Source organism: Hippoglossus stenolepis, chromosome 11 (assembly GCF_022539355.2).
Source record: "Hippoglossus stenolepis isolate QCI-W04-F060 chromosome 11, HSTE1.2, whole genome shotgun sequence".
NCBI classification, from domain to species: Eukaryota; Metazoa; Chordata; class Actinopteri; order Pleuronectiformes; family Pleuronectidae; genus Hippoglossus; species Hippoglossus stenolepis.
In genome coordinates this window covers 22,291,381-22,315,781 of record NC_061493.1, presented here as the reverse complement: position 1 = coordinate 22,315,781, position 24,401 = coordinate 22,291,381, and the positions used below count along the sequence as shown (strand labels likewise).

The 24,401-nt window shown below is 44.6% G+C and overlaps 1 protein-coding gene across 1 annotated transcript in view; it reads right to left on the bottom strand.

Annotated features, from left to right (window-relative positions):
- Nucleotides 1–3,582: 3,582 nt before the first annotated feature.
- Nucleotides 3,583–24,401, bottom strand: part of LOC118118431 (contactin-associated protein-like 4) — a 72,275-nt gene continuing 51,456 nt past the window's right edge. Inside the window, 15 exon segments of the mRNA XM_035171651.2 lie at nt 3,583–3,842; nt 4,561–4,632; nt 5,213–5,428; nt 7,618–7,705; nt 8,421–8,554; nt 9,835–10,059; nt 10,635–10,874; nt 15,449–15,667; nt 17,482–17,652; nt 18,254–18,381; nt 20,087–20,249; nt 22,230–22,430; nt 22,917–22,969; nt 22,971–23,034; nt 23,875–23,981. Coding sequence (XP_035027542.2) covers nt 3,646–3,842; nt 4,561–4,632; nt 5,213–5,428; nt 7,618–7,705; nt 8,421–8,554; nt 9,835–10,059; nt 10,635–10,874; nt 15,449–15,667; nt 17,482–17,652; nt 18,254–18,381; nt 20,087–20,249; nt 22,230–22,430; nt 22,917–22,969; nt 22,971–23,034; nt 23,875–23,981 — 2,278 coding nt within the window. The 3' untranslated portion in view covers nt 3,583–3,645.

The window sequence follows — 24,401 nt, the reverse complement described above, 5'->3', positions numbered from 1 at the left end:
ATTTTGTGAATAAAGTCTGAATAATATTCAAATGTCAAAATGTCTAAAACAAAGTAAAAACTGAGAGTTTTGTATTTTGTAAGAATGAAGTAAAACTAAATCAGAGGGTTTTATTTTTGAAGAAGACGGAAGTCACAATGTGGAGAATTAAGCCCAAGTGTTGAAAGTAAAGTGGAACAAAATTAGAAGAAGATGTTGAGAATTGTTCCGAATAAAATCAAGCAGGTTTTTTTGGTGTTTTGTGAAATAAAACAGGATTTTAAGTTTTGTGAGCTTCCAATTCTTCCATCTGTCTGAGCTCCTGTGGTTTCTCACTGGTCATTAAACCGTTTATCCACTAAAAAGAGAAATTCTTTGTGACTAAAACTGATTCTGAAGAACAATTTCTAGTAGAAGCCGTCACTTTAACGCTTTAAGACTGTGTGTGTCACAGCGTTCGGGATATTTTGGCTTCATTTCTTCAAGTCTGTGTCACGGCCCCACTGCAGGAGCTTTATTCCACTTTCAGTTTGGTCTTAGTATAATTTTTTCTATCATGTTCTGCACATTGTTCTTAATGGAGCGAAGGAATCTTTTATCTTTAACTTTACAGATGAGGCTGAATCTTTCATCACATCCAAATTCTAGTTGATCCCTGAAATCCGGGCGTTTTCCTCGACGACACGTCAGACATCAGCTCCACATCAGGTCTGTGATTACAGCCCAGTAACAGAGATTTAACTGAATCGCACAGGGATCACCGATCCGACGCCGTTCGAATCCTCTCGTGACCTCGGGGTGTTTTAAAAAGGCAGAAGAGACCAAGTGGCACTTTGCAGAGAATCACTGCAAACAGCGTCGGCTCCTGGATGATTCACCGCTCGTCACATTCCCCTCCCGTGTGGTGTGCGGGCTGTTAACAGCAGAGGTGTCAGCGGTGAAGGATGTGTATCCGCCCACGCCGCGGTTTGAAAGAGCAAATATAAAAGATGTAAATGTATGTAAATTGTTCTGGTAGTCGAGGGGGGGGGGAGTCTCCTTCATGTGTCAGCTTCATTTACGGTAAACAAAGAAGCTAAAGAGCTCAGAGCTTTTTTCATTTCTCCTCCTTCCACACACGCTCATGTTCTTTGGTTTTTGTTTAGAGACGGATCAGAGTTCTGACACGGAAACAGATTCACAAACTGAACTGGGAATTCGTCTGTGAAGTGGAAACAAAAAAACTCTGACGCGGAAAAACAGGATCTTTAAGTACAAAAAAAAGATCATTTATTGTCTTACAGCATTTCGTTGATAGTCAAACAACCAGGGTATGAATCAAATCTGTATATTTTCTATATGGCAGCTCACTCAAACACACGTCACTGCACCAACACAACGGTTACACACTTCAACTCTAAACCAGTGCATCGTCAGAGAGAAACGACGACACAGTCAAATTCTCACTCCCGTAAGAACAAGGCTGATGTTGATCCAGGTTTTTCTTCCTGTCAGTAAATCCAAAATAAAACAACGTGTTAAATATCTGACGTCTCTAACTTGTCTGGAGCCTCAGTCGAAAGCACATTCAAGAAAATATTTAGAAGCTGAGCAGAAAAAAGAAAAAACTCAAATAGCAGGAATTATGGATTTGTTGGGGTCTATTTTAAACTGTGGTCGTGAGCGTCTACGTCATCGTTTCCAAACCTCTCAGTGTCTGTCCGTCCATCCAGACTCAAACGTGTTCAAACTAAAAGCAGCGTTTCCAAACTTCTCTGTTTTAGCGGCTCTTAAAGTGCGGAGCAGTGTGGACGCCAGGAAGATCTGTAGCAGAGTTAATTCATCTTCAAACCAAAACGTAGTCGTGTGGATGCAGCCACATTGTCCGTAGTTTTATATTTATCTGTGTTCTTAGCAGCTGAGCTCAGTCTGAAAGTGGAGTTCCTCTCCGCAGCTCCGCCTGCTGCAGGACGGACGACGCTTCAGAGAATCAAGTCTCCGGATGTGGCAAAGTCAAACAACTGTTTGTGAGATGAACAAAAAAAACAACAAATGAATAATGCACTTTAAAGTTTTTAGCAACTTTTCTCATTAAAATCCCATCAGTGCTTCGGGGCCTGGCAGAGAGACGATGGTGTACATTTGTTTAACAGCTGCTGTCGATCCTCTTTCTGCTTCTCAGCTTCCCTCCATCAGCAGCTCCTCTTTACACGTGAGCTGAATTCACACACGCAGGCGTTTGCTTCCTTTCCAGTGCTAATATCACGCCGTGTTTTTCATTACACGTCTGCCTGACGCCTCCTGGATTATCTCAGCGCCTCGTTCTGATCAGCTCGCTGCTTCTCCATCGAGTCTCAGTCCACCTGTCAGAGCAGAAGCAGATTAGCGTTTGAAACACGCGTCTGTGCAGTGAACGAGGTGACAGACAGGCCCAGTGTTACAGAGCCCGTGCTGCCGTCAGTGTTAAAAGCTTTGCTGTGCAGAGAGCTGGGAGAGGAGGCTTCCAGCAGGCGGCCGGCAGCAGGGAGGGGAGGGAGGAATCACAGTCGAGTGAACAGCCCGTTTTTTAAAAAAGCCTCCACACAACAGGAAACTGAAAAAGTTAAATGCTCATAGATGTATTTTTGTCCCTTGCTTTTCTTGTGCTTTCATGTTCCGACGGAGAGAATTCACCAGAGAGAGGAGAAAGAGCGGCAGCGAGAGGAAGGAGAAAAGAGGTAGAAATGGAAATGAAGTGGAAAAATCAATCCCTGCTGTATAAAAGTCTCCAAGTCTCTCAACCAGCAGCAGACGGCAGCGTGCCGCTCGTCAAACGGCACAAACGCACAATGAGTAAGACTGTGTCGACTTTGAAGATGCCATTTGTTAACACCACAATTCAGTGGTAGCAAAAATGTAGCTGGAAAAAGAGAAATGTGTAATTCAGAAGATCTCGATAAATCGTGGACGTACGACGGCTGCAGGGACAATACTTGCAAAATGGAAATTGCAAAAAAGGGTACGAGCACACGAAGAAATATTCGAAGCGTCTACAGAGTAATTGCACAAAGCAAACCAGCAAACAGCAGCTCGGACTGAAGAATTCTTTCCAATTAACGTTCAAACGTTTCCACTTCCAATTAAATAAACATCCGTTCATCGTCCTCGTAGAAAAGTGCATCAGCCAAATGAAATAAAGTTGTGTTTGAATGTTGTAAAAAGAGACAGGAGCTAAAACCATGTGTGTTTTTCGACAGAGGCTGAAAAGAGGAGCAGCAGCGATGGGACAGTCTGAGGACGGTGTTTTCAGAAAATGAGGAGAATGTTTAATTTAAATCATAAACCAGAATATGAACATTGACATGTCTCCTTTAAAACGTTCCAACGCGACACTGATGTTAGCTAAAGATTGTTGTGGACACGATGCCGACATTTACATTTTGTTTTTAAATATTTACAGTCTCTGAAACCAGGAAATCAAACTCCTCAGAAGTCCGGCAGTGTCGCCTGTTTGGATCCGTATGTACACAATATACAGGGAACTGTTTGAATTGTTCTGTTTTCTGCTGCACGTGTTTTTGCGTCTCCCAGTGAAGTCTCCCAGTGAAGTCTCCCAGTGAAGTCTCCCAGTGAAGTCTCCCAGTGGCTCCGAGTTCAGTGGGAGGTTCTGAGGCGTCTGCACCTCCAGTTCACCGGGGTCGTCTCCGGCTAAATGAAATACTCCTTTCGGTTTTCACTGCAGACGTTCTGGGAGTCCGTCTGGCTGTTGAAGGGAAAATCGGGGCTGTCCTCCCGTTTGACTCCCTTCACCTCCTGATTCCGATACGTCTCTTTCCTGCGGTAGAGGAATCTGCCCGTTATCGCCAGGACGGCCACGACCACGAAGATCACCACCGCTATCACACCTGCAAGAGGCAGAGCACAGTTACTCTCTGAGACACGTTCTTGTTATTCAGCCAAGACGAACTCAACAAACATATATAAAATAACTCAACAAACATCCATCACACACACGAATCAGCACATGTGACATTTAGACGTCTGCTCGCTCTGCAGAATCCTGAGCCCTGTGTTTTTTCCTGACTGACACACTGACTCTGCAAAGTGAATCTACCACAGAGGACTTTGGTCACAGAGCTTTGTGATGTGTGTCCGTCCCCCCCCCCGTCCCCCACCCCGTCCCCCGTCAGCTCCTTGGCCCTGAGGTCCGGACGTCTCCTCGTAATCTCATTCAACACAGCGAACAGGATTTCACACGTTTGGACTCTGTGCTGCACTTTTCGTTATAAAAAATTTTAAAAAACGGTTTAATCTAATTGGAATTCCAGAATATGGCAGAAATTTAATTTCGCACTATATTACTTTCTTTTGACAAGGAAAAGTTTCTCCATCAGCGAGAGGTTTAATTAGCTCAGCTTTGTGAGTCTGAGACACAAAGTCACAGAGATTCAATGGAGAGTTTTTAAAAGACGTCCTTCCATCTTCACCTTTACACTGAAGGAGCCATTCAATCTATAACTCTGAATCAATCTGACCTCTGCTGCTTTTCACAGGTTATCTCTCATCAATGGAACAAATCCGTCACTGTAACAGACACAAGAAGACGGTGAAACTGCTCAGTACCTCCGATCAGAGCCGAGTCGGTCCTGATGGCATTGACCAGAGGTTGACCTGAACCCACTGAACCAGACTGGTCTACAGCAGAGACAGGAGAAAAGGCAGAAGAGAAGAAAAGAAGGGGGACATAGAAGATTAAAATTGCGAAATGGAGACAAGATAAAACAGAGTAAATAAAGGGCTCGGAGAAGACGAATCAATGAGAGGAGAGAACAAACAGCAGGAGAGAGAAATGCTCAGACACAGTCACAGAATCGTCATTCAGAGAGTTCAGGGACAACAGCAGCAACAGAGACACGAAGCTGGATGAAAACAGGTCTACAGGGACGAAATGTGAAAGGAAATTCAAACCCTCAACGCTGCAAATTAATTATCTCATCCAGCACGTTGTCGGGCACGTCCTCTACAAGGTGGACATACGTAATGAGCCCACACACACAGAGAGAGAGAGAGAGAACAAGATATGACATATGGATCATGTTCTTATTCTGAATATTTCAATATGTCTGGTTTCCCTTCCTGGTTCCTGGTAGGGCTTACATCCCGCCTCCTCCACGTTAGTAGATCAGAACGATGTAAATGTTTCACAAAATCAAGAACCCAAAACTCTCCTCTCCTCTAAAACTTAATCAACGACGTCGTCCCGGTTTCCTCTTACCTGACAGGTGGTGTTTGTTCTCTGCTGCGTAGGGATTGGCCGAAGCCGGGGAGCCGCAGCTGGACCGGAGTAGAGGTCCGCTGATGGAGACGGGGCTGGTGTCCGGGTGGAGCAGAGCGGCTTTCAGAGGACTGATGGAGTTGAAGCTGAGCACTGAGAGACAGCCGGAGAAACCCAGAGACGCCAACCTGGACCCGTCTGGATCCAGCTCAGAGTCTGAGGAGGAGGAGGAGAGGCAGCATCACAACCATTTCATCTAAATTCCAGACCTTCTCTCGTGTTACATCTGCCACAGTTAAACAGTTTGAGTATCTCACCTGGAAACAACTTTATTTATGTGGTGAAAACTAAAGGAGGCAAATGACGAATAGAATATTTGTAGGAAATGTGAAGAAATCCCCTGAAGCTGTTCGTACACACGGGACAAACCCAACATGTGCCTCCAGTCTCTGGCTGTTCCTGGAGGCATAAGAATGAAGCTTGATTTATCGGCCCTGTGGCTTAAACATTTATTTAGAGGCTGCGCTCAACCGGTGGGACGATTTGTCCAAATCATGTCAAACACTGACAGGTTCATTGACTCCGCTGCACATTATCCTGCAGAGGACGACAATAGAGGCAGCACATTGATTCTGATGATCTCACACACACATGCACACACACACACACATGCACACACACATGCACACACGGCGTCCCTCATTACAGACGACAGCTTGTCAGTCCATCACTCCAGCAGACAGATGTGCAGCCTCGCTCTCTATCTGTTCATTTCATTGACTTGAATCCCTCCATCGTTCACCTCCGCTCCTCCACAGCAGAGTAAACAGCAGCTGTGAGAGCCGACCGGCCATATCCCTGTTTGTTCAGACGACCAGGGGTGGGGGGGGCGACTGTGACCCTCACCAGGACGTGTTCATGTTGATGAGCAGCAGGAAACATGACGGCAGCCTGTACTCTCAGCTCCTACCCTCCTCACTCCATCCCCCCTCTCCCTGTTCCATTAGTCCGGCTGATGGATGATCGGTTTGTCAGGAAACGACAGAAAATCCACTTTCCTGCTGCTTCTTGTTCTGAACCTGATCCGACTCTGTCGCTTCTGGTTTGACGGAGGAGACGAGCGGCCGCACGCCGACACGACGGGGTTCAAAAACACTGGGCCTCACTCACTGAGACTTTACATCCAATAACAGACTAAAGGTATCGAGATAATTAGTATTAATTACGCCATAAAATGAGTTGTGTGCAGCCATGAATAAGATATTGTCTAACAATAAGATTTGTTATGATTTAACAACCAATAACCAAGATTTTTTAATTAAGCTGACAATAACAATTATGTTCTAAAACAACTTTTATGCAAATGAATTAAAGTATATTGAAGTAATTAACATTTTTCCGCACAATCCTCGTAGACAGAAGAAAACTAATAGATACAGATTTAAATTAATTCGTGGAACCGAATCGAACTCTAACGAAAAACTGAAATGAATAAATAAATGTTTGAAAAAACGTAATTTAGAATGACACATGACAAGATGGACAATTACATTGATCGCCCCCTGGTGGCTGGCTGCAGTATAGATCAGAAACCCTCCATGTTAGTGGATGGGACATGGGTATTTCTTATCAGTGTTTTATTCCAGCGGGACCTCAATCCACCGCTCAGCAAGATGTCAGTGATATTTATGCCGTAGCTTCATTTCTGTGCAGCAGGAGGAAGCAGGAGACTCGTCTGGTGACAGCTGCTTCACTGACTCGTGTTTCACAGACAGTTGGTTTCCTGTTAAACTGATGCTGTGACTCTCTCTCTTATCAGAAAGCTGCCGCGGCCGCCTCGCAGCCCCTCGTGTTATTAACAGCTTATACCTCAGTCCGTCTCCGATGGATCCGCTCGGAGGGAACATGAATAAGTCATGACAGAGACAATTACTGTCCCTGTCCGACTGTGATACAGGTCCCTGTCCAGGACTCAGAAACAGCAGCTCCATGACGATACGCTCTTTTCTCTACTCCAGGAACATCCTCCCGGTTTAACTCTAACTGATGCTAAACATATTCATACTCGACCTGAGGCTTTTCAAAGCTGCCAAACATATTTTCTTTTTTTTCAATCTCTTGGTTATGATAGAAAGCGAAAAGGTGCAAAACACGATGTTCACAACAACTCATCAATTATGCATCAAGTCCGTCTCGTTTTGTTCTGAACCTGAAAGCAGCGACATCAGAAACACAACATCCACACTGGGGAGGGAGGAAATAAGCATTTCTCAAAAAATCTGATTTAATCTCTATTTTGTATTATTTGTTTGAGGTTTTCACTCACGATGAATTGCAGTCACTACAAAAAGGCAGATAAGGATAATGAGGATAATGTCCTGACACCGTTCAGCCTCGTCACTGACCTTGTACTCTGCCCAACACCAGAGACTTGATGGCATTGAAGTCTCCGTCAGACGTCAGGTTGAATTCCTCTCTGGCGTTCTGGTTAATCTGAAAAGAAGAGAATCATTTCCTGCCTTCAGTTCCACCAAAATTAGTTTTCCGATACCAAAGCCCGAAGTTAAAAATCTCTTAAACTTTGCTGACTCTTTGGGGACCGGAAACAAATCCAATTTCATGTAAATCTCTTAGAAACGTTTGGTGAGATATCTTTGTCCAGAGTAAACGTTCACCTCATGTCTTCACAATATTCTGCTAAAGATAAAAAGGATTCAAACGAAGAGAAGAAGCATAAGATGAGCTGCAGCTCATATTTCAGCTCGGCACAGTGAACCAGGACGAGGGCACCTTGTTATTTATCTCACCACGTTGATAAGTATATGGACATTCAGGCTGCTGGGGCCTGGTTGGGTGACGTTCACCTCATGCATCACCTGAGGCTGTTGTTAACAAGATAAGAGTTTCAGTAGATCCAGGTCTGATTAGGAGGCTTCATGTTTCATGTGGAGATGCATGAATGTGTAGTTTGTCCAGCTGCTGCTGCAGGAGGAGCTGAGAGTAAAGTGCTGACAGAGCTTTAATATCACAATACTGTACCACAGTCAATAGATGGAAGTGCCTGTGTGTGCATCTCTATGTGTGTCCTTGACTTTACCCTTGAGAAAAGTGACTTATCTATAAAACATGGGTGTGTGTGTGTGTGTGTGTGTGTGTGTGTGTGTGTGTGTGTGTGTGTGTGTGTGTGTGTGTGTGTGTGTTTTGTTACCTGCACGGACACAGAGTCGCTCAGCCTCCTGACAGTAACTGTGTGTAATTGTCCGTTGGCCAAACTCTTCACTCTGCTCCTCAAAATGTCTGCTTCTCTGCTGCTGTCCAGCTTGTACCTCACCTCCAGCTCATCTGCACACGCACACGCACACGCACACACGCACACACACACACACACACACACACACACACACACACACACACACACACACACACACACACACACACACACACACACACACAGTACGTGTCAGACCTCAGAAATATGAAAACATTACATTCAGAGCTGCATTTGCAAGCAACCGATGCAGGTCAGCTGTCTAGAAAGTTCTCCGCCTTCCATCCCAACACCAGCTGGTATCTTTCCAGCCCCGTGCGACCCTCACAGTGTCAGAGTGGACTGATATGAAATATGAAAACTGGTGATTACAACTCTATTTTTCTACAGTGGTACAAAGAGTGCGAGCGACCTGCCGACTCCTGCTGCTGCTCCGGCAACACGTCTGTTCCTGAACGAGGTGATGGGTAAAAATTTGGTTTTGGAGGCTGAACAGGTAAAAGTGCAGTTGAAGGTAAAAAAAACAAGATAAATTGGACACTTCAGCTTAACACCATTTACCTGACAACTCCAGCGTCAACAGGAAACCTTAATGCACTGCTGTCCATCAGCTGTGAGTCATTAAGAGCAGAGAAATCCATTTACAGCTAATCTAGCAGCAAAGTGCCTGTTTTATTAGACTCCTGGAAGCAGAAAATGTGATTTTTAAATTCAAAGTGCCTCCTTCTCTTAAAAGCCAAACTCACTCACAACATCACCATCCGAGTCCAAAGTTTATAAAACACATCAGTGAGTTTTCTGCTGTTTTATTCTGCAGCACACTGACCCGTCGGCCATTAAAAGCTGCAGAGAACCTTCCCTCCCTCAGCATCACCCATCAGCTCCCACTGATAAAACCACTGAACACTTTCTGTCCTTTCCCAGCCAGTCCACCCAGCTGGACAGATTAAAAGCCAGTAGAGGCTGACGGGTTGAATCCAGAGAAGAAGAAAGATCGGACAGATCCTGATGGATCTGGGAAAGCTGCGGAGCGAAGGATGAGGAGGAGGAAGGAAAAGGGGGAGGAAGATGTGAGGAGAGGAAAGTAATTGGAAAACGTTGGGGGAGGAAAAAGAGGTGTGGCGAAAAAGTAAAGACGGAGAGACTCGTAATTTGAGGTTTGAAACCTGAAGATGAAAAGGAGGGAGCGACCGAACACAAGGACGAAAGGATGAGAGGAAAATTGTGAAGCAGGAGGAGAAAAGGAGGAGGAGGAGGGATGAGCAGGAAAAAGGCAAGAATCAATCCACTCCCCCCTCAGGTCTGAACATCAACCACACAAACAAGTCCTTCAAACTAAGAGCCTCCTCCTCACCGTGCTTGTTAATGAGCAGGGCCAGGTACTCTCTGTAGTACGAGGACACGTAGAGCAGCAGAGCCGGACTCTGATTGGTCCTGAAGCTCAGCGAGACGTTCTCTCCTCTCAGCGTCATGTCGGAGTAGATGGAGGACGGCAGGGCGCTGCTGTTCCTCAGCAGCTCGTACGGCTCCTTGAAGGTGTAGCTGACGGACGTGGTGGACTCGAAGGTGGCCGACACCTCTGCAGGAAGGATGTGGAGGATTATTGCAGATCAACAGATGTGAAAGTCACAACATCTGTATTCGTTTAAGGGACAAAGATCTCGAGGGGCCTCATCACAACTTGTCACTTTTGTCCATCTAGTGTAAAGGAAGACGACCATTTAAGAAGCATCTTTAAACTTGTCAACAGATTGATTCATTAGGAAGAAAACAAAAAAGGTATAATCACAGAAATTAGACCTGAGAGCTGCTGCGTTCTGTCTCTAACTGTCCAACAGGAAACTGACTTTATAAAACATTGAGCCTGGTGAGAGAAAGTCTCTGTGACTCACTGTGAAACCAGCATGACATTTAGGATAAGTAGATAAAGTAGTGACAGAGACTGAACCCACTCAAGTTATTCAGTTCACCATCGATGTAACGATGTATAATTACAGAGCTACGTCGAAACAAATAACTAAAATAGAATCTAACACGTTAAACAGACAAGGTTTGTGTGAGCGATAAATGCAATTGAATTTCTGAAATAATATAAATCGTTGAAGCTGCCGTTTCTCACGTTTCCCCTCCAGGAGATCTTTAGTGTTTGTGTACCTGAGTGGCAGAAGACTCCGGTGAACGCCGACAGGCCACAGTCGCAGTGGAAGCCGGTGGCTCTCTCCACGCAGCGGCCCTGGTTCTGGCAGAGCGAGCCGTAGCTGCTGCAGTGGCCCGGGCAGCCGGGTCGAACCCCGGGTGTGATCCTCGCCCTCTCCTCCAGGTCCAGGGTGACGCCGTTCAGCTGCAGGGAGCGGATACAGCCCCGGAAGCCCTTCTGCCTGGACGCTGTTCCTCCTGACCACATCGGAGACACGACACAACTATGAACACAAGCTGCAAGTCTAAGTCAGCAACATCATTTTTATACATTTAGATTTAAAATGTGTTTTAAAAAGGGTTCACGTTCAGCTCATGAACAAACAGTTACTCTGGGCCTCATGGACGTCTGAACCAGATTTAGTTCCAGGTCATTGAGAAGCTGTTGAGATATTTCGGTAGAAGTTGGGGCAACAGGAAAAGTCCCCAGACATTCATCCTCACGGGACCATGAACATTTCTTACCAAACTCCACAGCGATTCATAAGAGGACATTTCACACTAAACTAAGACGGTGGCACTGGAGGTAAAGTCAGGGGGATCTCCACAGTGATCCAGAGACATCCTCTGGGAACCACGACACACTCCTTCTCTCTTTGTGTCTCTCTGGTTTCCTCCTCCTCTTGTCATGTGCAGCAGATCCACGTCCCCTCTGCTTCTCCACCAGCTTTAAACTGTCAACTCTCCTCTCTCGAAATCAAACGAGGAAAAAACAGCCTGACAAGCTTTTTCACGGGGGAAGGTGAAAAACGGTTTCGGGGGCACAACTTTCATCAGCTGTCGTTCTGCTTGTCTAACAGGATGCGCTGCACGCTTCGATGTGTCGGCTCACGCTGCGCTCGGCGTGGTATAATGGTCACCGTTTGTTCGCTGGGATTCAACATGACACCCTCTTATTTCCGCAGTGATCACAGACTGAAGCTCATTGTGCTCAGAGCAGCGTTTGGCTGACAGCTGCCTATTGTACAGCAGCAGCTTTTCACACCAATAAATCACTGAGCTCCGTTCAGGCCTCTTCTCTCCGGTCGGATTTGACTCATTAACTATTGAAACAACTAAGCAACAGTGGAGATATAACTCGTCTTCAACATTTCCTCTGACAATAAAGAGTCATCTTCATCCTATAAGTCTCCTGATCATCATCGTTCAGCATTAAGATAGAATCTCACCTGCGCTCTGATAAAATGACCTTTTCTCGTTAGAGCACAGCTTGCACTTTTTATGGAAATGCCTTTTATGTAAATCAGCATCGTAATCACAGCGAGTCAAACCCAGTAGTTACACCCTCACTCTGCATAGTGTAAATAAACCTCATGAATAACAAATACGGCATCGAAAAGCATCCAAACGCTCTCATTACCTCTCGTGCACCAGCAGATTTATTCAGAAACGAGAATTGTCGAAGAGATTCCCTGAAAGTGAAGCAGAGAAGAGGCCAAAAACATGTTTCATGAGGCCGACGTGACCTTTGACAACCAAAATCTAACCAGATAATCCGGGAGTCTGAATAAACCTTCGTGCCAAATTTGAAAGGATTCATCCCGAGGTGTTTGTGTGGTCACAGCGACCTTGACCTTTGACCTCAGTCCACAGTCCACAAAAAGTAAAACACATCTCAAGTCTAAAAGTGTCCTTCAAAAACACTATACTACATAAACACTACAAATATTACTATCATTATTGTTTAGGTATTAATATTATTATTATTAGTATATAGACTTTATGGCCTAATGCACCAAGTTTAAATAAATATCATCTTAAAGAAAAACTAAAAACATCACAGCCTATTAAAGAACATATTTAATATTCAGCTTCAGTTGCTGAACTGTTTTGTTTCTTTGTGAATAAATAAAACATTTTTTAAATATGAAGAATTATGACGGTGAAATCAAATTATTATGTTTTAAAATATGTAACTGAACTGTGTTTTTGTGGCACAGCAAACATTAGATTAGAGGCTCAAGCTGCAGAATTGACTGATCAGGATTCTTTATATCACAGAAACCATCCGACATCATCACTGCTGCACATCCGGGGACACGTGAAGCAAACAAGAGACAATCTTGGAAATCCTTGTACAAGCAAGTGCTTTAGTCCCAGAGACAGAAGAATAAAGTGTCTGAGCCGACGGTGACGCGGCACAAACACACAAAGGATTAAACATCCAAACAGGGCAAAACAAAAGATGATAAACCTTCACAAAAGAAGTCGTTTCTGCTTCATCGCACGGAAAAACTGCTGCGTGTGGAGTTTTCTCAGCATCTCCACTACAAACAACAACAAGAATCAGAGAATGAACAACGCTGTGGATTATAAATCTGTAAGGCAAGGCTAATTAATCTAAACAATGGGGTTCAGTTCCTTGTAAAGCAAGGCAGGATTATCACTCACACACAAAGACGCTGTAGATTTACGGAGTCTGACTTTAACACGGACCAACACAGCATCCTATGATTCTAACGGAGCAGAAGTCCTTACAAATCAAGACTAATAAACACAATGCATGTGTTGAGGGAGGGTTTATGAATTTAAACAAGCCGAGAGCCGTTAATCCAAATAAATCAATATTTAGTTTCACATACAGCAGATCTACAGGAAGCGTTGTGTGCTCATGAATTAATGATACGTGAATAATCCTGCAACAACAACACGAAACGGCCCAAACAACGAAATGAAAACATTTGCTTAAGCACTGTTTTACAAGTGAAAATACGAAGCCTGTGAAAAACGGTGCAATTACTTTTTCTGTGGTTCTGGAACGACAGCGGCCGTGAGTCTCGTCTTGGTTTTAAAACCACAGATTTATAATAATAATAAGAAACTTTATTCATGTAGCACCTTTAAAAACACGGTTACAAGGTGCTTTACAAGGTAAAAATGAAAAACTCAGAGCAAACAATAGGAAAGTGTTAAAAAAAATGAGAGGATGCAGGTAAAAGAGAAATTGAATTAGAAACTGGGGGAAAAGGAGTTTGAAAGATTATTTTTCTCCCAGTTAGGGATGAATGAAAGTGATCATCAGCATCTTTGGAGACTTCCAGACTGGCTGAGCCCCAATTCAAACCACTTAATAGAACAAACAAATCCAAAAACATTCTGGAATAAACTTAATTTTATGTAACTAGCTCTCTTATTGTTGCTTCCTACTTTTAGTGATTACTTCCTGCAACTACAGGTTCCTGTTTTTTCCCCAGCGCAGGTTCGTTTAAATATTCATTGGAGCCCTTATTTGCAATTAAATTACAAATTGGTTTATTCAAGCAAAACCAGGGTCGTCGGCGCTTCTTAATTATCCCCGTGTTCGTGGCAGGTTCAGCTGACGCCCGGTGGATTCATCCAGGGCTCAGCGTCTCACTCGCAGACACAGAGAAGTGAGGGATGCATCCTGGGGATCGAACCTGTGAAGCTCACAGAACCAGTCCATACCAGCACATTTCCATTCTAATACACAGTATAAATCCATTAGTACACTGTGCTTATTATTCAGAGGTAAATATAAGGCTGATGGTCACGACCTGCTGGCTACTTACAGCGGATTATGGGATAAACACATTCATCCAATCAATATTCACCTCGGCTTCCCTGCCCGCCGCCTTCGTCCAATCTCATCACTGTTGTGTTGTTTTCCCTGCGCACTGTGTTTACTGATATGAAGTGACACACAAACTATTTACAGGACCATAAAACCTGATCATAACTGATGGAGTTTCATTATTTGTTCCTCGCTGCAGATTCACACACAGACTCTGAGGTTAGAGACGGAGAATCACGTGTAGACGAAGGAGCAGCTCTGATGACGTCACTGCTGATATGTGTGACTGCTAATGAATCACTTACAGGTTCATCTACAGATCATCTGAAGACACTATATATATATAAAACCACTGCTCCCTGCTGCATGTTTATTCATCCAATGCAATCACAAATCATCCACTCAGCACTTTCGTATCCAGCCGCGTCGAGCCTTCAGCAGCTTGAGAATATTTCTCTTCTTCCGAGCGGGATTGTAAGAAGAGGTCAGACCTCCCAGCGTCGAGGGACTTGGATCAGACGACCGGGAGTTTATGCTGAAGGCTCGACGAGCAGACTCAGCGGCTTTTATATCCAATACCGCTGAGGAGACGAGAGGATTCAGCCAAAAGGAGATTTAGAGGAAAATAAAGAATATTTTGAGCCCTTTTCTTCTGAGGATTTAATCAGAAACAGAATCACTGAGGATCACGTCACGTAGCAGCTGCTCCTCGTCTCTCTACTGTAGTTTATCTGTGTCAAGTTCATCACTGTTATAAGGGAAGTGTTTCTATATTCTAATAATAACCCGATTAAAACATACTGAACTCTTGTATGTATAATCTTTTTGTCTTATCTTTTATTATGTGTTTCTGCATCTACAGCCACGCGGATCACATGTGAAGTCATTCTCAACAGCTAATAACAAATTCATCAGATCACGAGTATTTCCAGGCTTTTCTCTGGTTTCTGTCTGGGAGGTCAAACAGAAACATGAATAACTCTGTGGCTCGGAGGGAGACACAGATTTCTAAATGAGCTCCTACGCAGATGAACCGCTCGACGGCCGAGGAAGAACCGACAGCTCTGAACAGATCAGTGTAGATACTGTGATACTGTGAACTGAAGTGGGAGGAGAAACTAGATGTTACGAAATGAGAGGGGAAAGTTCTGGAACCAAGCTGCTGTATCTGTATCTGCTGAAGAAGTGTGTGTGTGTGTGTGCTGTGCTGCTAACGAGGCCTCCTGTGTCTCCTCCTCACCGATGAACAGCTGGCTGTTGAGCTGCAGGTGGAAGTGTCCGTCAGCCGGAGCCTCCTGCGTGGCGGCGGGGAGCTCGTCCAGCCGCAGCGTCGCCTCCTTGACGTTCCGCTCGGCCCGGACCCGGTGCCACCTGCTGTCGTTCAGCGACACGTTGGACTGCACGTGGACGTCCAGCGGCCCGTTACCGACATCGAAGGAGAAAACCACCTGGGTGGAGGCTGACGAGACAAGATGGAGGAGTCAGAGAGGGATGAACAACGAGGACAAGATGGAGTTTTAACTGAAACAAGAAGAAATGTTTGGTTCTGTGAAGTCATGCAGAGACTCAGACTGGAGTGTAAGCAGATATGAGACATATTAGACCATCAACATCTCAGTAACTCGCAGTTGTACGTCCTATCCCCCCCCCCATCAAAAGCACAGAAAGATCTAAAATCTGAAAATCTGCTGTATTTGTTGATTATGGCCGGATACAGTTGAAGATAGCAAACTGAGGGTGGACAGGATGGAACTAAAATCTTACATAGTCGTAATACTAAGTTTCAACAATGAATATTTGAAGAAAATCAATTAAGGAAGTGTTTATGGAAGCAGCTGGGAGCGCTTTAGGTTAATAATACAAACCAAGATAGGGTACGGTGAGCAATTAGGCCCAGTGATCAACATAACTGCTCACGATGGTGCACTCCACACAGTATGGATCATCATATCGCCGAGGCCTGGTGGGACGTGGAGGAGCTGAACAGTCGTACCAACACTTTCAGAATCTCTCTCTCCTTTCAAAGCGGTTCTGCTGCGCTCATACACTCCCTCTCATGTTCTTTTCAAACGGAGAGAGGATCTCGGAGAGTTTGAGTGTCTCTGAAACAAATCCTCTCTCTTCCTGTTTCTGGAAGCAGACGATGCGTTTCTCCGGGAGCAGAGAGCGAGATGAAACCAACCTCAAGGCTTCCGACACTAACTTCATTGGGAAATTGTTCTCGGGACCGGCTGCGGCGTTACAAGAGCGATCTGAGGCGGCTGCCAGCAGAGCAGCAGTATTCAAAGCTGGAACAACCGCGCTGACAGTGATTTCCCCGAGGACGGAGGCTGTTGCTGCTGCAGTGTCCCCGAGTTAGATTCTGTGTGTGTCTGTCCCTTCAAATCCCATCTATAAGCAAATGCACAGTGAAGCACAAAAATAGCAAATGGAATTTGATGAAACAGACTCATTGAGCTTCAGAAAAACAACAGATTTCACCAGCAGATTCACGACTTTCTACACACGTCTGATTCTAAATGCGCAGCTCATTGTTCACTGCATCAAAGTCCGAACCATGAACACAGTCGAGGAGCAGCCTGGGGGATATTTATTCCATCTTTTAAATGACACCACAGCACAGAGGGATGTGAATGTAAAACTAAACGCAAACACCTACGCAGACACAATGCTGCGGTGCCAATAAAGTAGAATAATACCCTCTGGGTTACTGATGTCTTATTGTAAATGACACACACAGCAGGGAGAGGGGGGGGGCTAAGAGTTTATGGCTCATAATGTTGATAGAAGTTTCCTTCTCTTCGTTCTGGCATGTTAAAGTCAGACATGGTGTCAGTGAGGAGCTGGTGGAACTGGACATAATAAAAAACTTGCTGAGAGAAGCATCATCATCGTTGTATTAATCATCATGACAGAGAGAAGCTGTTTAGTTTCCATAATGAATGAAAGAGCTGAAATGGCCGTGGATATGAAAACAACCCCCTTGTATGTTTTTTGACTGAGATATTACACTTGGGTGTAATGTCTCGGTGTCAGGTGCAGATCTGTGCAGTTAAACCTTATGTGACACTTAAAGCAGAGACAGGAAGGTCAAGTCAAGTTAGTTCAAACCAAACCAAAATAAACCATCTTCTCCCTGCAGGGCAGATTGAAACAGATTAAGTCTGAAACCTCCGGGTTTTACACAGATCCAGATTAAGACTTTCACTTCCAGGTTTCACTGACTCATCGCTCTAATCCAGATCAAATCTCCGCCCTCCAGCGTCTACTTACACCTCAGCTCGATGCGGATGAAGTCTTTGATGCCCAGGTTTTCCAGGAACACCCCCGAGGAGGCCGTGGTTTTGAACAGGAAGGAGATGTCGGCGCTCAGCTCGCCGTGGAAGGTGGGGAAGTGGAGGTACGACGTCTCCTTGTCGAAAAACGCCGCGTTCCAGAAGTTCTCTGAAAGACACAGTGGAGACCTTAGAATGTGAATCACGTAGGAAACAAATGAGCCGACGTGTTGAGCTAACGAGCGCACACGAGGGTTTGATTTCTGTTACAGGCTCTTGTTTGATTAATCATGACAAACATTTATCTATCCATCTACTTGGGTGGAAACAAATGGCTGTAATTACAATTAAATGAAATAAGGAAAAGCAGCATGCAAATTAGATTTTACTCTGTAACGCATTTAATGAGAGGCAAGTATTACAGTGGGAAATTTTAAAAAGGAAAAGTGCATTAGAAACCGTTCTGCTGACGATAATAAGCCTGGAGATGTGGAGATGTGGAGATACGCTCCCCAGAAGCATCACGTAATTGGCAGGTGGAATAAGAAATTCAAAACATAATCCTTCATTTCCACATCAACAGACCTGAGAGAATTTATTTATCAGAAATAACTAAGTTATTATTCACTTGCTGCTGAGTGTGAATCGACTTTTTGTCAGTTTGAGCCTTTGTTGACAAAACAGGGGAAGAAAAGCCGGTGACAGTATTTTCCATAACGTAAAGGTTCCTCTTTATTAAGTGTAACCATGGCAACCAGAGCTGGACTTACTGTCTCCATGACAACGGAGCGGTCCCACCCTGTAGGCCGCCTCGGACCCCGGCCTCTGGATGTCACCCAGCACCAGAGACCTGACGGGGAGGCTCTCCTTATGGGTGATCAGGCCCGAGTCTTCAGCCCTGAGGAGGAGGAAGAGGAGGAGGAGGAAGGAAGGAGAACAACAAGGGATGTTATAAGGAGGAAAAGAATAAAAGCAAACAAAGACAGAGAAAGTAAAAGACAGAAAAAAGTAAAGAAAGTGGGAGCAACAGGGAAAGGAGATGGCAGAGAGGAAAAGAAATATAGTCGAAGGAGGTGATGAAGAGGTTGAAGATGAAAGAATAGAGAAACAACAATAGGTTTAGATTAAGGAGGAGGAGGAGGAGAATTAGGAAGTAGTGAAGAAATATAATGAGGAAGAATAGAGGAGAAAGGTGGTGGGAAAGGGAGATGAAATGATGATTAAGAAAAAGAAGGGTAAGAAGTAAAAAGTGGGAAGAGAGAAATAAGGAAAAGGAGGCGAAAGAACAGAAGGTAGAGAGATCATGAACGACAATAGAGGAGGGATAAGAAAGAGAGGAGGAGAATGAAAGAGAAGTGAAGAGAAGACAAGATGAAGGAGGGAACAATGTGAGAAAGGAGAAGCAGAAGGAGAAGGAGAAGGGAGAGGTAAGAAGACAGAAGAGGATGCATAGGCAGAGGAGGAAGAAGCCGAAGGTGAGGAAGAGGAGGAGGGGGAGGAGAAGGAATACGAGGACATGTGGGAGTGAAGGATGGAGAGGTAAGAAAAAGTACAGAGGAGCAAGAGTAAAGAAGGAGACATTAAACAAGGAAATATAGTAAAAGATGAAATGAAAGAGGAGAACGTATAAAAGAAGTGACAGAGGCAGGAGGAGAAGGGGATAACTCAGTTTTAGTATAAACAACTTTTTATGGGTTTGACAACCGACATAAATTCTTATAATTAGGTGAATCTGTCACTGTTACATTCCTCCACAGGTGAATGTGTAAAGAATGTTCCTCCTCATTTTATTAGTTGATGCATCTTAATATAAAAAGACGGAGGAGCTGCACCTCTCTCTCTCTCTCTCTCTGCCACTCACTGTCTCCTTCATATTTATGTGCGTGAGGAGATTTATTTGACATATTTAATCTACGGCTCCACAGACAGAACAGCCCTGAGTCAGGAGCTGCTTTACGGTTTGGATAGTTGAGACTTTCAGACCAATCATAGGGAGTTGAGACAGCGACAAACAATAGAAATAGGAAATGAAAAGCTCCCGGGATTGTTTGCAGTCGATATAGTGTTTGAACAAGGAGGAGGATTGTTTTTCTTGTAGTGTATAATATTACAGAGGCGTTATTTTCTCAATTCAAACAGAAAAACTACTTTTCTATGCATTTTATTCAACAATGTTCGACTCTCAGGTGAGAAAAACGTCATTAAACACATTTGCTTGTTTTCACCATTCAGCAGCGATCGTCTTCTGTTTATTTCTCCTCTGTTGCTGCTGCAGCTCATTATTGTATTCATCTGTTGCTCTTTTGCATTTTAATACAAAGCACACACCGAGTTTAACCGTAATAGCCTCTGCATTACAGTTTCATTTGTTCTCTGTGAATTCGCTGCAGCTAAATACAAACAAACAAAAAGTAGGAAACCGAGGAGGAAAGAGGACGCACCTCTGCTGACGCTGCATCGTTCTTCAAATCAAACAAACCCTCCACCCACTGGTTAACAACACAACCACCGACTACAGCCACGTAAATTATTAAGCACGGTGACTGTGCTGGGAGGGAAATCAGTTTTTAATCTCTAATCCGGTCTTTATTAAAGGGCCGTACCACTCCAGGCGGTCGGCGTCACAGTTGCAGTAGTGTTGGGGGTCCACGCAGTCGCCCTGCAGGCCGCAGGCGCACTGCTGGCTGCCTGGCTGAGCTCCCCCCCAGTACGCCTGGTGCCGACCGGAGCCGGGACCGCCGAGCCACCAGCTGAACGGAGAGCCCTCTGAAACACACACACAAGCAAAGATTCACTTCTCTGTACAAGTTTGACCTCTGATCATGTTTATGGCGGCTGCCGACTAGAGGGGAATCCAGGGCAATGTGGGGCCTTATTATGTTTTTCAGGGCAAAACCAGCGGAAGATGCCGTCGTCCGCCTCCATGTTTGATTTTAATCCAAAGTCATGTTTGATAACGGAAGTTCTGTGAGCTCCCCTTTCGGGAAACGCCTTTCAGAAACTGTTTACATCTGTCATTATAACTCCTGTTGTTTTTAAAACCATCTAGAATGCAGCAGATATGACTGAAGCTTATTCTAACACTCAGTTTGTCTCCAAGGAGCTCCTCCATATATATATTGTCATGTAGAGTGTTCTGTCACGAGGCGTCTGATTATTATAGTTGAGCCTAAAAACCAGAAACATGAGAGGGTCAAAAAGTCTGTTAAATCAAAGTGACCTAAACCACATTTCTGGATTATTAAATCTCTTATTCCTGCAGGAGAAATATCTTTTAACTCAAAGATTTTCGCCTGATAATAGAAGACGGGGTAACTGCTGCATCTTTGTTACTTTGAGGTTGTGGGAACACAACTGCTCGCTTAACTGGAAACAAATATATGAGGTTGTTAAAAAAAGAAAAGTGGAGCAACAAAAAGTTATGATGGATGCAGATCATCTTTTAATGGTCCACTCTTTCGTGAGACCACAGAACCACAGCCGCTTGCATCGGCTCATAATCGACTTGGATGCTCACAGTACATAAAGTTGTAAAAGTTGTGTCTCTGTGGTAAAACTTTATGCTGTGGCCCCGAGGGGAACTGGGGCGGCAAGACAATATCTGAGTGCTGCAGAAAGTCCCCTCACCCTCCCAGGATGAATCCAGGCTCCCACCCCGAACGCTGAATATATTATTTTGGTTGGAGGGGGTGATGATATGTGTGTGTGTGTGTGTGTGTGTGTGTGTGTGTGTGTGTGTGTGTGTGTGTGTGTGTGGAGGAAAGGTGATTGGAAAGGTCTCTGTTGACTCAGCGCTTCTTTATTTTCTCACGGCGCAGCAGAGAGTTTATAATGGAAATTCTGTTTCTCTACCCGTTCTACCTTTCCTGACACTTTCCCCACTTTCATCCATCATTCTGTGACCCCCCCACATGTGTCTCTCATATACACGAGTTAGAAACTTGTGCGTACGCTACATTCACTGATAACCAGAAAGATTCAATGTGACTTGCGGATCAAAATGATTTCCACTCTTTTTCCTCAACACCTGTGATTCGATAAACGCTCGATACAAGCACAAAGAAGAAAACACTGATTTAACTCAACAATCGTTCCAGAAAGAGAAGATTAAACAAAACCTGAACAATTGATTCAGCAAAATCATTCGTGAGAGTTAGAGGCGCCGAGCGCAGCGATTTGATTCTTTGTGACTGAGAAGAACCAAACTTTCATTAACTCTTATACTTCATCCAACAAGTCAATTAAGAACAAGCTCGTGTTTTATAGTATTTTCTTGTTTAAGGACACTCGAGGGGCTTTAAGGAACAGGGGGAGAAATGAAATGCTGCAGGGCTGTTTCTCTGAGATAAGATTATAAAGAGATTAAAAGATTAATAGGGTTTAGATTAGATTAGATTAAAAAGTGAGATCTGCTTTTGAAATGTGGAGTATAATTACAAACACGGACTCAAAAAATGAAAAAAAAACCTTGACTCCATCAGAGGAGGATTTAAATTCATCAGCTTTTCAGGGTGTTTTTTTATTCCGTGCTTGTTTTTAACCGACACTGACAAAATGAATCAATAAAGAATAAAACAACTCATTCGCTGGTGTTTATCTCGTCTGGCAGAGAACGAGCTCGAGCTCAGAAGTGAAGCCAAACATCGACCAACACATTTCACGTTGAAAAAAAGAGCTTAAAAGTTGCAGGTTAGAATCCCTAGCTGGGAAGATGAGGCCCGGGAAAGTGACAAACACGTCCCTCACCTGGGGTGTTCAGGAGGCGGGACTTCCTGCAGCGGTAGGCCAGCTCCTGTTCGCAGTGCTGTGATTGGCTGATGACGGCCGACAGCTGCTCCTCGCGTGACGAGTAGTCGAAGTGAACTAAATGCTGGTTCACGTCTGGAGAGGGTCGGACTCTGGTCAGCTCTGTGTTGTTGTGTTGGATCACCATCCACGTGTCGTCCTCTGGGGAATAAATAGACACGACTGATATGAATTATTAGTACATTTTATGAATATTGATCCTGTGTGTACGATGTAAATGACACCGTTTCCAGTTGAATCTGAACGTCGGGGCTCACAGACACTCGGGTGACGCCATAGGAGCAGAACGGAGAAAACAAATCACCACACACAGGATGAAAGGAGAAGATCAGCAGAAAGAGAACGAGGACGTGTGTCATCATAATTCACATTTATATGATTATTCAAGTGACATGAAGAATTGAGACAGAGAAGGACGTGGGAAGACGGAGCCACTGAGGTGGAGGAGAACAGAAAAGAAGAAAAAAAACGGTGGGTGGAAGATAAGGTGGATCAGAGCGTCATCATTTACAATTATGTAAATGTTCATCGTACGGAACGTTGAGTGATGATGGGGGGATGAAGGAGAGAGAGAGAGAGAGAGAGAGAGAGAGAGAGAGAGAGAGAGAGAGAGAGAGAGAGAGTCACCTGTCATGTTGCAGTACACCAGCTGTGGTCTGATTGGTCCGCTGCCGGCCGCCGATGTAGAAGTGTCCCGACGTGTTGCCGTTGTGTTTGTACGCCTCGCACGACTGCTCGTACACGGCTGTGAGGAAAAGAACGAGACGCGTCACGTCGACATCGACACATCGAGGGGATGATCGCACTGTGGAGGATTATGGGAGTTTGTGTATGTGTCACAACTGAATCACAACCAGAGAGGAAATCATCAGGTTTTACTTTGACAGCAGCGTCACACAAAGATCAGTCCAGCTGAGGGGGGACAGCAAAGGCTGATGGGAATACAAATACTCAGTAAACCTTGATCTGCCCCTCCTCTTCCTCGCTCTCTAACATGAACCGTTAATAAAAAATGGATGACATCGCAGCTTTCCCCAAATGTGAGCGTCTTGATTGCCCCCTGGTGGCTGATGGATGAGTCATAAACCTGCCTCCTCCATGATAAAGTGAATTCATAGCTGCTGTGTCAGCCAGTTCGCTGTAAATGTTTTCGTTCGCCCATGTTCTGAAGAGTCTAAGTAAACGATTCATTATTTGATGATATAAAAACAGGCTGAGACGTCATGATTGACAGCTGAGACTGACTCCTGATTGGTCGAGGAAAACTCTGGTAGTGGGAGGAAGTGAAGACGCGTCCTCGATTTTTATTTACAGTCTATGCTCTTGACAAATCTTCCTCTTCCTCCTCCTCCTCCTCCTCCTTCTCCTCCAGTCACACACACACACACACCGGTGCTTCCTCTGCAGTCACATAAGTCAAATCCATATCTAAAGGTTCCCACTCTCCACCTGTTTATCTCCTCCTCTCCTCAGCCAAAGGCCTTTCCTTCACCACATGGCCTCAGAGTGGTTAGAGCAATAAAAATGAGACCAGAGCAGAGGTGTTTATGTTCCGTGGTCATGTGGCGCCGTCGGTCTGACTCACAGCTGTGGCAGGTCGCTCCGCTGTAGCCGCTGTCCGAGCAGTTGCAGTGGAAGATGGTCCAGGACTGACTGCAGCGGCCGCCATGTTCACAACGACTGGGAGAACACCTGAGAGAGAGAGAGAGGGGGAGAGAGAGAGATAGAGAGAGAGGGGGGGAGAGAGAGAGAGAGAGAGAGAGAGAGGGAGAGAGAGAGAGAGGAGAGAGAGAGAGAGAGGGAGAGAGAGAGAGGAGAGAGAGAGAGAGAGAGAAGAGAGAGAGAGAGAGAGAGAGAGAGAGAGAGAGAGAGAGAGAGAAAGTTGGAAATGGTGAAATTCTCATAAAACTTGAGTGTTTAGTGGCTTTATAAAATTTGATTGAAGCATTTATTGGTCTTTGCCATGACACTAGAATATGAGAAAGAAAAGTGGCTGATAAGGAAAAACAATATTGGGGAGTCACTGTTTCTGCTGTTGATCCGTTTACAAAGAATCCCAAAGTTAATTATGGCGTTCATCTATTTGCCGTTGCCACGGTAACACGGGGGAAA